We start from the raw sequence: 13,744 nt of genomic DNA on the forward strand, positions 1-13,744 counted from the left end.
TAAGAAGTCAGTGAAGGATGCACGGGTGTTGAGTATGTGTATTATGTTGCTCATTGCCAAACATTGTGTTCAGCACGAAGCAGATTCCGGGAATGGAGAATGATCCAGCGGATGCTTTGTTGCATTCACAGTGTCAGAGGTTCGGGAGCTAGTGGCTGGTGTGGAGGAATGACCAAAAAACATGCCAGAGGACTTGTGGGAACTAGATGATAAGGTGTGTTGAGGGCGTCATTCGCCTGATCGTCTGCAGAGAATTTTCGGAATGGGGGGCCTCAATCTTCTATGGGATATAGATATACAACTATTTGGAGGAACATTGAAAGATACAGTATTCAGAGAAGACCTGAGGAATGGGATGAAAGAGTATTTTGAACATAATACCGGTAGTGTAAAATCGGCAGGAACACTGTGGGAGGCATTCAAGGTAGTGGTGAGGGGAGAGGCAATATCGAAATCGAAAAGGCTGCAAGGTGGCATAATACAGGACTCACACAACGCAGAGAGGAAGTTGGAAACAATGATGTAGGTGCGCACAGGGTCTCCTGAGGAGGCCGAGGCCATATATCAACTACAGCAAGAATGCAGGAACCCCTGGGAGAGGCTTTGTAACCTAAATTATAAAAGATATGTGGAAAGGCAACACGCGGAACGAGACAAACCAGGCCGATTACTAGCCACAAACAATTAGAGCAATGCATGGGGTGGATGGGCAGACACGGGATACCCAGGAAGGAGTGAACTAATGTTTTTTTGAATACTGTAAGAAACTATATGCAGATATTGCAGAGGGCGAAGAAATAGACGTGCAAGGAGCATTAACAGAGATTACTCTCCCTAAGCTTGAGGTGGCAGGGAGAGAGAACCTAGAGGCCCCAATAACGTTGGAAGAGCTAGAACAAGTGATCAAGTAACTGCCTACTAATAAGGCCCCAGGGGCAGATGGACTCCCGAGTGAGTTTTACAAAGCTTATAGGACGGAATTACTCCCCCCTCCAGCCCCCTGCTGCTGGCAATATTAAATGAAGCGTTTAACACAAGCACATTGCTATGACTAAACTGGGTACGTCCGTATGCACAAGGGGGCATCAGACTGCCCAATTTTGAGATATATTACTTGGCTAGCCAACTCCAATATGTGGCAAGGTGGTTGTCAGAGGATCCCACACCTGAATCTAAACTGTTGGGGGCCGAATGCACCCCTTATTTCTTGAATGAATGGATATGAGTGCCAAAATTGCAACAGGAAAGAGGAAGCAGATTACTGGACCTGGGGCGGAAGATGTGACGAAGAGCCTGCCAGTTAATGGAGAACTCGTACCTGTGATGCCCACAGATACCGCTGGTGGCACTGGAAGGAGTGGATGAGCAAATGAGGAGGACTATCAGGGGGAAGTGGGAATCCTTGGTGGAAGACACTGGATTACATCAAGGACAATACACCACATATGCTAGGTTGGTGAAGAGGATAAAAGATACATGGGCCGATGCAGTGTTGGCTCGACAGCCTGAGGCTGTCATAGAAACATTTTATGACGTATCAGATGGGGGCCATGAGGTCTCCCGGATATACGAGCTGTTGATGTCTAATGTGGGGAAAGAAGTAACCCAGACGAGACTAGACTGGGAGGAGGAGGTGGGGGGATTCGATGAGTGATGGGTCAGGGTGCAGGGACAGTGACGACAGCATTCCCCTCTGCTGCCAGCCAGCACAGCTGTACGTTTCGGGTGCCAAGAAGGCAACCTTGGGAATTGTGAGTGCTGTCCCATTTGGCAATTAGCACACCGTGTAATGTCACGCCACTGTTGGCCCCTCCCTTTAAAAAAAAATGTGACCTTAAATAGCTAATTAAAACGGATGGGCAGGGAACAGTCACGCTTAATTAAAACCCGTAACACCCATTTTGAGTCTAGTCGTTTGTTTGCAGAAGACATTTCAATTTAAAATTGAGAGTACACACGCTTTGCCGGAAGTTATATTCATTTGTGATGGTTGGCCAAGGTTTTTTTGGGGAGGAGAGGAGGGGAAATGGGGGGGGGGGGTTTATTAAGGAAATTCTTAGGCCATCACACGTTCTTCAAAGAGGTAAATACTTACAGGGTATGTATGGCAACACCCTAGTTTAGTCACGCTGATGGAAACAAGCATTGTCAATGCCAATAGTTTGGGCTTTTGGGTAGGCATAGGAAAGGCCCTGCTGTCTGTAGTGGTATGAAAGGTAGCAGGTGCAAAATGGTGCAACTACCTGGGCATCTAATAGCACTGCCTGGCACATGCCTGATACTGTTTACAAATGCCAAAAACTGTTAACAGGACTTCACTGAAGGACACGCAGAGTGCTTATATCTTGATTGGCTGAAGGCAGGCCAGGTTAAGAAATTTTATTACATCAGTAGCATTTACAGCTCAAATTAAGTCGTTAACTCCCCGAAGACTGCACGCACATTGAGTGCAAATTTTGATGTTAAGGCTTGATTAAAGAGGTGTTTTGGGCAGGTGGAGGCAAGAACAGGGTTGGCGATTAGCACGGCAATGGGCAGTCGCCCGCACTCCGAATGCTGCTGCAACACCAGCATCGGAGCCCGCAGCGAGCCCGCTGGCCTCTGCTGCCCCATCCACCGCCCAAACGACTCAAAATGTGCTTGTAGCACATACTGCCGCCATCGGACTCGCCCGCACTCCGAATGCCGCTGGAGCCGCCTCCACCAAGCCCCCCAGCCACCCGTACATGCAGTCGACCACCCACCACCGTATCCCAAAATATCACTCCCCAGCACATCATAGGTGCAGGCTACTATCCACATGCACCCAGAAGCTCTGCAGCAGCATGGCACACACAAGACCAGGCCCACCCCCATCATGACCTTCACTTGTAAAGTCGTGAATTGACGCGATTCACAGATGATGTTTTGAGGGCCACTTTTGTGAGGGGACGAGTGGGTCACTTTTTTGAGGCAAGGGGTGGGTGACTTTTTTGGGTGTCCGGGCCTATATCTGGTCCCAGTCCGACCCTGCTTACTAAGCATTCACCCACAGTGCTTTGAGGCCATACCAATGGTATTAGGCGCTATACAAATGCCATATAACATAATATGTACGGATTGTGCTAATTTATGGAGAAATCGCTTCTCCGAGTAATTATTTCCACTACTGTTGCACCGCCCTGCAGACTCTTGTGCCAGTATGAGTTAGCTAGCCTCCCGCCTCCCCTCCCCCTTTGCCTCCCCAACCCAGGTCCTCTCCTCTCTTTTACACAATGAAGCTATCGCCCCCTCCTATACATCACGGAGCCATGCCAACATCCTGGCTCATTAATATCACCATGTCCTAATCCTGAATTGATGACTTCTTGTAGTCTAGGAAGGCTCCCTGTGTACTGTGTCTGCTGTACTGCAATGCCAGTGTGTGTATGTTCTTTATTCCCCGTTTTCTGCGCCTCCTTATCCATCATGCGCTTGGGGGTCCCTGAGAAGGATTTTGGCACTTTTCAAAACAACAAGCTCTACAAAAAAACAACAACAAAAAATTCAAATTCACAAGGCATCATTCAAAGCAAGCCAAGTCGATGCATGTCTGGAAGCTTGACTTCTTTTTAACAGCAATGTGTTAGGTTTAGGGAATACCATGAATTAATTCACAGATTCAAATTTCCAATCCTTGCGGATATCTCTAAATGTTCACAAAAGAAAAATCACAGACCCTGCAAAGAACAGACTTCCATCTCCAGGTTCCATTTTCTGGCACTTCTGTGCATTGATGTACAATATTTATTTGTATTCCATGTTAAATTAAGATGAAAATGTAATTTACAAACAATGTAAAAGTTTGATTATGTTCGTATAAAACCCATCCGGCTTGGTAACCCTCCCCTCCCCCCGCCCCCCAACCGCCCCCTCAAAATCCAGACATCAGTTTTATGTGGCACACTTGTTGACAGAATGTTTTGAATCTGAAATAAGTCGGGTTCTTTTGCAATCTATGTGGTGGCTGTAAACCCATTGCTAAAAAAAAAAATGACACTGAGAACAAATACAAATTATGGAAAAGCACAAAAGGTATATATTACAAGTTGGAAACAGCAGACGCCAGTGCAGATTGGTGGGAGAGTACCTCAGACACATCCAGATAGGAGTGGTTATTCCAGGCAGCTCCAAAACAAATAGAGCCCCCAAGTCCCCCCTCCGCCCTGCCATACTGATACCGAAATCGGTATCTATGGCAACCGAGACAGAAATAAAGAGCACCAGGAAAGTATGTGTTAGCTTCCAAGTCAGGGAAGGCTCACAGGTACACACAAGATAACAATACTGGTGAGCCGCTACACAATGCTGTCACTTTTCCAAGAGGACATTGGCCATTTGTGAAGCCTGGTCCCGAGTCATTCAAGTTAAAGCTTTAAAAGGAAGGCACAGATGTATCTCGCAAAGGCAGGGGATGGACCCAAGTTTTAAGTCAAGTAATAGTTGTATGGCCTCCGGCTGTGCGGCAGGAGGAGGTGGCATGGCTTCTGCCGCTGGAGAGTCCATGCAGGGTGACCTTATCCAGAAGGCAGGGATAATCAGAGCCGCCGGCACTGAGCTCTGGACCCAACCCCATCCGTGGATACACTCGCAGGTGGGAAAGGAGACTTGCCAGAAGGTGGGCACGCCATGCCAGGATGCACACGCACTATGCCAGTGCATAGCTGACATCGTGATGTGCAACTATGCAAGCATCTTCCAAATGATTCCACCGTGGAGCAGGAGTGTGACGTAGCGCTTTTCTCAAAAGCCCAGGGACCTTTCCGAGCCGCCCTATACACCGCCTGGAGCTCCAAGTTCACCTTTCACAGATGGCGTGGGCGTTGCAAGTAGTGTGCTATGTCTCATTGAGCCAGTGGGCCCGCGGAAAGAGGCAATACGGATTGATGGCTTTGGAACTTCGTGAGGGAGGCGGTGTCAAGTTTTTGGGAATTGGTTAGGCCCCGTTCTAATCTGTCTTGTTTACATTTGGTGGGAATTAGGTGACCCCGGGTGTTTTAAGTGTCCATTTACAGTACAGTTACTTACATAAAGCCCCCCCTTCTGTAGAAACAGTGCAGATGGCTGCAAGGGACACAAACGACCTCCTCCCATATCTCAGCAGAGCCTCCATATGGGAAAAAGTTTGGTCTTGTGCACATGGGATCCAACCACCACTCCAATTAGGAATATATATATATATATATATATATATATATATATATATATAGCCTAATGGCAAAACTGGACCACTTTCTTTAGGACATACATACATAATATATATATATATATATATATACACACACACACACACACACACATCCGAAGGACACTCAAATGGTGACAGCATGGGACTTGTTAAATGATGTGAAATGGAGGTAAACGTGTTAGTGCCCACATTTTAATATTCCATTAGATTAACTTCCTAACTGGGATTTCATCGTGTGCTTTCGCAACTGGCCCGATGATGCAAACTCCTTAGGCATTCATGCATGCGCAACAGGAATCCGCAGCCACGCAAGCGGTCAAGGCAGATTGCAGCATATTAAACATGAAGGAGGGACCACACAGAGGTCCGCCCACGCGGAGCTCTCCTGCACAGCACATTATTTAGGCACTTGAGCGACACGCCTCATCATGACCACCTGTTCAGGAAAGCACTGGTCTATAGGTCACCATCACACACACTGATACAGTACCAGTCCGCTCTCCCGGGCAAGCATTCATTTTTTAAGGTCCTCCAATTTAAAAATTGTTTACTTCCAGAGTTAAATACATTTTTGAAAAAGTGTAGCTCCTCCCCTTTTCTTCTGCACGCTTTGAAGGAATCTTAGCAACGTTAAGGCACGTGGAAGTTCGATCGCCTCTTTTCCGCTACACCAAGAGCAGGAAACGAATGAAACTGGAAGTGCACCATATCTGACTGTTTCAGTTCCAATTTTCTACCACCAAGGCCACTCTCAGAACGAAGAGGCAAGTTCTCATGAAGGACAGGTAAGTCTTCCGTGGTCATCATAACAGCCATTGGCCTTGAGAGGTAGGCACATTCGGAGGGTTGTTACCAGGTCTATAACCCTGCCGGGGAAATGGAACATGAATCCTACCAATGTCACGCCAATCCATGGCATGCCAAGGAAGACTCGATTGTCATGTAGATCATTTCAGAAAATAATCCCAGAAATTGGGTGCGAGCATCCAGAAGATGGCTTCCTTTGAAGAACTGCTTGGATCCCTCCACTCTGCGCGCAGTTTCCGTAATCCTAGGATACCAGTGGGAGAGTGTAATGGAGCGCAGGGTAGGAAAGTGTTGACACAGAGGGGTTCAAATGTAGGCTAATGAAACCTCAAAACGCCCTTGGAAACATCTGGCCCCAGCATTCGACCGTATCTTGCGACGTCACCATCTCGCCTGACCCTGTTGCGCCATTACGCACAATAACTGCATCAGGGCAGTACATGGACTTTACTCACTGACTTCACCAATCCATCCTTAAGTGTTTTTTGTGATCATGTCCCCACTGGTCAACCGTTTCTGCATTTCCTTTTGACCGTGTCCTTTCTGTTGGGGGAAACGCGTTGCCCTTTGTTACACAACTGAACTGGCCTCTGCTTTGCTGTTGAGGCTCTCCACCACATCGGACCGTTGCATGTTAACAAGGGCCGCGCATAGCACCTCGAGCGTTGCACCCTCCTTGGTGGACCAGCTGGAGAGAAGTGTGTGGACGGGGTGCTCGCCCCTGCCGATGGCATCAATGCTGTCCTCCTCAAAACCAAGCAGGATTGCCAGGCGTTGCCAGTCCTTCCCATGGCTCAGGTCCCCCAGCAACCGCTCGACCTCCTCCTGCTTGTGGGGTGGGAGGTTGATGTAAAGCTTTGGTTCGGTCTTCTGACCTGGAGAAAGAGGTAAGGGAGACAGTTAGTCTGGGTGCCCTGCGTGCAATAGCGTCACAGTATAGTTTAAGAGAGACATGATCCATCAGGTTTAACGTATGCCTCCTGAGGAAGCCTGGTTAATCTTGGGTAGGGATCATGGCAGCAGGTTAGGGCCACAGGACCCCAGGGTCTGCCAATTTCCATGCACGCGGCAACTGTGCAGCTCTATACTTCTCACACTAATTTCAGTGCCAAGCAACCATTCTGTTAATAAAAAGTGATAGATAACCGTGAAAATACAAAGTTACTCCGTTGTGGTGATGGCCCCTTTGCAATATATTACAAAAACTGCCCCTTCATGCTGACAGGGCTTCCACATGTTCACCACCATTTGGGTTGCACATGGTCTACTATGATACATGCACGAATGCAGGATGGTGGACACCACGATTCATGGAGTTCCAGGACATTACATGCATGATTCCTGCAACATTGCTGGATCGACACCATGATTCATGGAATTCATTCTAGGACAGGATTATATGCATGGTTACTGCACCATAGTTCTAGGACACGATTACATGCATGATTCCTGCAACATTGCAGGGTGGTGGACACCATGATTCATGGAATTTATTCTAGGACAGGATTATATGCATAGTTACTGCACCAGAGTTCTAGGACACTATTAAATGCACGATTCCTGCAACATTGCAGGGTGGTGGACACCATGATTCATGGAATTTATTCTAGGACAGGATTATATGCATGGTTACTGCACCAGAGTTCTAGGACACTATTAAATGCATGATTCCTGCAACATTGCAGGGTGGTGGACACCATGATTCATGGAGCTCTAAGACGCAACATCGCAGGCTGGTGGACACCATGAGTAGGACATTATTAAACACACAGTTACTGCAAAACAGCAGGGTGGTGGACACCATGATTCATTGAGTTCCGGGTGCCGGTAGCAACGTACCTGGCACCCTTTCCGGACCACCACACTCTGACCTGCTGGGCACAGCGGCACCAACCCGGCACCGGGAAGTCAGGCGGCAAATTCGGTGTTAGTAGGACGGCGGCAACTCGCCAGTAGCACCACTGGGTTACCGCCGTCCTCGTAATGAGGCCCATTGATTCTCTTTTAAATATTCTGTACAATTTACCTTCAAAAAATGGTTCTGCAATACTGGTTGAAGCCTTGCCATGGTATTGCAGCACCAAAGTTATCCAACTCAAGTTTTGATAATGCTAACTGTGGTGATCGGAGCAACTTTACTGGCACCAGAGAAAGGTTTTGGTCTTTTACAGGGATAGAGCTGGATAGGGGGTGTTGTGGGGTGGGGGAGTTAGAGATGGGCATTATGGTCCTTCATGTGCAGGTTACCAGTCCAGCTCGGGAAAGGGATATCACCCAGTTAGCGCTCGACCGGCCGAATGTTCCAGGATCTTTTACAACCTCCATGAGCTTTAGAAGGGGCGCATGCGACAAGTCCCTGCTCGACGCAGAGCAGCAGTAGACAACATTTCTGCCTTGACATGATGCAGAGGTTTTACTGTTAAAAACATCTCTCCTTTTGTTGGAAAGGTGCAACGCTGAGTTGCCTTTGTGGAAGATTGTACATTATGTTACGTTAAGTGATATTTGTATGGCTCCTAATTGCCATGGTCATGGCCTTGAAGCACTTTAGGTTGTCTGGGAGTTAATGTTAATGGGTCTTGTAGTGCGCACTCGTGCCACTAAGTCAGTCAGAGTTTACATGATAATCTTTGCATTGCGTTGAAAGAGAAGGGCATTACATTATACTGCACTTTTATGGCTCTAGGTAAATGACAATGTTTGGTAGCAAATACTGGGACTCTTAACGTAATATATATATATATATATAGCTAATTTGCATACCCACAATGCCTTGCTATTGTGGCTCAGAACTGGAGATGTACTTCCAGCGATGGCTAGCTACTAGGTGGTGTTGTGGAATGTATGACTTGGCTCAAATAGACTTTCCTACACAAAATATATATATATATATATATATATATATATATATACAGTGCAGGAAATGGGCCGGAACAAGACGGAGTGGCGCTCCGGCAAAGAAAATTCTTGCCAGAGTTCTGCTCTGTCCTCCAGATCCAGGAGGTCCAAGACACAACTCTCACCAGCAGACTACTTTCAGAAGACTCTTTGTGCGTGCCTAGTCTTCTGAAAGCAGTTGGCTTGTTGTAGTGCAGGTAGCCCTCACCGCACAATCCATTCTTCAACTCGCGTTAAGAACACATCAGACCAAGTTTACTTTTGGAGTGTTGAGAACATGCAGCACTGGAGCCTGCAAACAGACACTGCCAAAGCCTTATGGTATTGAGCTGTTCAAACACCTGCATTTTACAGACATCTCTTTATTAGGGTGAATATTGTGGCCCATCAAAACAGAAAAGTGCGTTATTCGCTTAAAAGGTTTTCTTGATGAATCACTATTAGACATGTTTAACATTTAAAATTGTGGGCATTATGTTGTTCCCATAGTGCTCTTTGCTTTTATGCAATTGGGTTCTATATAGAGATACTCAACCTCATTATGAGTCTGCCGGTCTGGAAACCAGGGTTCCGGTGAGCTCACCTACGTGTCTGCCTGCTGTGCCCCACAGGCCGGGTGCAGCGACCATGGTAGGCAGACTCCTCAAGGAAGCGCCGGCACCGTTAACAACGGTGCTGGCACTTCTGAGTCTCCACTCCCATTTGGACTCTATGGGAATGGGGACTTACATTTTACCGGCTCCTGACTTGCCGTAGTAGTGGAACCAGGAAGTCAGGTGCTGGTAAAATATTACAGGGCCGTCAGCAACCCACTGGTAGCAGCGGCAGGGTTACCGCCGGACTCGTAATGAGGCCCACTGTGTTTCAACATGGCTGGGGCCACGCCCTCCTTCCCAAAGCCCCGCGCCTCCTAAGAAGTGACGGTTCCCAAAATAAATGTTTTCCATTTCCAGTACTGTATAATATCCTTTACTAAACAAATAAATGTAAATGCAGCGGAGTACCAAGACCCTGTGCTCTCGGCTCACCTCCCACGTCACTCACCCTTATTGAGTTGGTGCGGCTCCTGCAGGCTGTGCGTGTCCAGGAAGACACCGCTGTCACTGTGCAGCTTCTCAGTCTCAGGGGAGGAGCCTAGCTCCCCAGCCCGGGCCTTGGCAAGTTGCTTCTTTTGCTTGCAGGTGCTCCAGCTATCACCAGGATGGGTGTGGGCAAATGAGAGAGAGAGAGAGAGAGAGAGAGAGAGAGAGAGAGAGAGAGAGAGAGAGAGAGAGAGAGAGAGAGAGAGAGAGAGAGAGAGAGAGAGAGAGAGAGAGAGAGAGAGAGAGAGAGAGAGAGAGAGAGAGAGAGAGAGGTCAATAAATTAATACATGTGTGCAGCGCAGAGACAAGAGACATCAATATAAAATGTAACAACTAAACTTGTGCTTTGTCTATTTGAAAATCACTCCATTCATGAGAATGGTGCCCATTTCGCCCTTTTACTGCCCTAAGGACATACATACCTCCTAATCAGGGGTGTTGCTAGGTCGGGAAAAGATGAGGGGCTATGCTAATTCTGGGCCTGTCAGGACTGGGGGCTAGCTAGCCTTTTTGGTTGTAACCCCTGGGCTTCTATCCAGGGCTACAACCAAAAGACCCGGGGCTATAGCCCCTCAGCCCCCACCCCACTCGCCCCACCCCCCTTGCAACGCATCTGCTCTCAATTATCTTCCCTGTAGGCCAGTCTGCCACTGGTCTTCCCTGTAGGCCAGTCTGCCACTGGCCTTGGATGCCCGAGGGATTCCTTTTCATTACAGGTCCCTTTTCAAGTCACAGAAAAATCCTTTGTAGAGTCTTTCGTCGCCATGGAGGACTCTGTCTGCACTCTGCAGAGTGGACAATAGCTTGGCAAGGGGTAGCATGACCGAGGAAAATATTTGTATCCCCCCTCACCTCTCGAGATAGATGCAGGGTTTGACTGGCCTTTAGGACAATAGGGCAATGCCCAAACTTAAGAAGCTAGCGTGGGCCTGTTATTTTGGTCAAAGTGCAGCACTTTTTTGGCCAATGTGTGCCCGTTTGATGAGTTACTTCACTATGTGGCTAGCAGTTCTGACCATTGTTGCTGAATAAATATTCTTTCAATTGCACAATTTGCATTCCATGTTATAAAAACACTCCCCCTTGTGTACTATTCAAACAATCTGTAACAAAAGAAATGAATTGCCATTTGCGACTGTGGGCCACTTTTTCATTGGTGCCCGAGACAATTGTATGCCCCAGTTCGACCCTGGATAGGTGTCTCTCATTACTGTACAGGAGGCGCACAGGACCATGGTGAATGCATTCCTTGATAAGTGCTTATGGCTGGGTTCAAGTGACATCCATTAGTCTGAAAATGGGGGCGGCGGGAGGTCGGGCGGAGGAGGTAGCACCACTAAATAGCCCTGCTAAAAACCCACAACCCTGCACAGAACATCGGAGGGAGACCCCTAGCACACCACAATGCACAACACTGGCAGGGATATGTGCCACAGGTGGCCAAAACTGAGGGGGTACGATTAAAGTATCACCACTAGCCAACAACACTAATAAAACTCATTCCTCTGCTTACACCTCTGAAACTCTAACTAAATTCAACCTTACCTCTACAGTACATCACTACACCGCAACAACTACTACACACAGCCTCGCACAACAGCACATGACAACTTCCGACCGAAAATTCACACCTATGCTCAGTGAACGTGTAAACCAAAGTGAAGCTGCCAACAGCACATCACTGCTCTCTTGAGCTTTTTCCCCGCTCAGGCCCCCTAATTTCTACCCCACACCTTACTTTCTTGCTTTTCAGATCCACCAGAGCGCTAGGGGACCACTCAGGTGGTGATAGTGCACGGTATAAATATCCTTTAACATAACATAACATAACATATGCCCACACACAAACACCCCCACTCACAAGAATAAGTAGCTGCCAGAGTATTCTTTTCAATTTCCACTACTGCTTGCAACAACATACAACCTGTCACCTGCTTCAGTGTGCTTTATAAGAGCAAATAGACAAAACATTCACATCATTAAGAGACTGCTCTGTACATTAGTGAAATATTGTGAGACAAAGGCAAGAGTTGCCATGTACTGACACGCAGAGTCACACAAAATGATGCATGGACAATTCTAACAATTCCCAAGACAGAAGTAGGGCCCCAGGCAGAAGCAACAACAAACACCCACACCTCTACATAAAATACACAAGAAAGCAGACACAACACAACGCTGCATTACATTCAATTCGGCAAGAACATCAAAAGGTAGACAGGAACAAAATCCACTGTGTGCACCCACCCAAGCACCCAACAATATCATGAAGCAACAACACACATACATATATAGCTCAGGACCAACGCATTTGTCTTGGAAGCAAGACAACGAAGAGAAACAAGGGTTTGAATCCGGGCCCAGCACTTAGAGACTGGTTTCTGGTGTTAAGCACGTTATAAGAGATTAATTAAATATAGAGAATCCTACCCAGAGGTACACATTGCCACCGAAGAGTGCACAAAAGTGTCTCCATTCCCACATCCCATGAGAGCAGAGCCACATACCGGAAAAGCTTATTCATATGCACTGGCAATAGAACAGCATGAAACCTGGGGCTCACTGAGAGGCTTAGAAGAGAAAAAAACAGCGATTGGACGCAAGGAAGAAGAAAGGGGAAGAGGCTGTGGGAGCGGTGGAAATAGCTAAAGAAAATAGGAAAGAGGTCAGTGCGACGGGGGATGGGGGGACAGACAACGGGAAGGGAGAGTGCAAGGGAGACTAAAGGAAAAAGACACAGCTAAAGTGGCGTCATTAGAGTGCGACACAGAAGTGGACGGCATAGGAGAAAGGAACAGGGGACGAGACACAGAGAAAGCAGTGGGAACAGAGAAGGGATGTGGGGGAGAGTGAGTCACTGGGGGATGTAAGGTAGCGAAAGACACCCGTGAGACAGCAAAACGGAAAGCAAACAAGGGGACAGAGTGCGAAAAGTAAAATGGTGAAAGTGGCATTAGTGAGATGGAAGAGAGTGATGTGAGGAAGTGGCGCAAGCGGGAGAGAGAGTGAAGGTAGCACAGGACGGCAGGCGAGGAGGCAAGAGAGAAGTAACAGCGGCAAAAGTGAGAGCTTAAAGGGAGTGAGAGCTTAAAGTGGCGACAGTGGTGGGGTGGGGCCAGACGGGTGGCAGAAAAATAAAGGAGCGTGAAAAGTGAACGCGGGAAAGAGGAGGCAGAGAAATGCGAGGGATATAGGCGAGAAATAGTGAGCACACAAGACACCAGGAGGACAGCGAAGAAGGCCGAGATAAAGACTGGGCGACGGGAAGAGACACTGTGACAGAAGAAGGACTATGGGGGGATGTGGGGGCAAGAGTAGATGAGACGGCGGGAAGAAAGAGCAAGAAGAGAGTGGGAGTGGAGCCCGGCCTGACAGGGAAAGCAGGGCAGGAGGGCGGCGAGAGCGAGCGGGGGGAGACGCAGAATTCCGTTCTCTCAGCGGAGGCCTTGTACCTCTAATGCTGCTCCCCCCGGGGCCCCGGCTGCAAGAGAAGACAGCAGCACGGGGCCGTTACTAGGGTGGGGGAGGGGAGACAGCAATAAGGCTGCTCTGAAGGGGCGGCCGAGGGCGAGCATTCCTTTTCATCCGAGGCAGACACGCACATGTTCCCGGCCATCTCCAGGGCTATCAGCTTCCTCATTTGTAACACCTGTGCTGTAAAGAAGGGGGAAATGGGGGGGAGGGGGTCGTAATACTGCATTGAAACCTGACCCTACTGTAAAAATCGGGAGAAGTGACTTTGGAATCGCT

The 13,744-nt window shown here is 48.0% G+C and overlaps 1 protein-coding gene across 1 annotated transcript in view; it reads right to left on the bottom strand.

Annotated features, from left to right (window-relative positions):
* Positions 1-6,134: 6,134 nt before the first annotated feature.
* LOC138567521 (tumor necrosis factor receptor superfamily member 16-like) overlaps positions 6,135-13,744 on the bottom strand; it is a 73,470-nt gene continuing 65,860 nt past the window's right edge. Inside the window, exons 6-7 of the mRNA XM_069645794.1 lie at positions 9,956-10,101; positions 6,135-6,888 (exon numbers count right to left, since the gene is read on the bottom strand). Coding sequence (XP_069501895.1) covers positions 6,584-6,888; positions 9,956-10,101 — 451 coding nt within the window. The 3' untranslated portion in view covers positions 6,135-6,583. The remainder of the gene's footprint in view (positions 6,889-9,955; positions 10,102-13,744) is intronic.

This window comes from Ambystoma mexicanum, chromosome 2p (assembly GCF_040938575.1).
Source record: "Ambystoma mexicanum isolate Mex_15411 chromosome 2p, UKY_AmexF1_1, whole genome shotgun sequence".
NCBI classification, from domain to species: Eukaryota; Metazoa; Chordata; class Amphibia; order Caudata; family Ambystomatidae; genus Ambystoma; species Ambystoma mexicanum.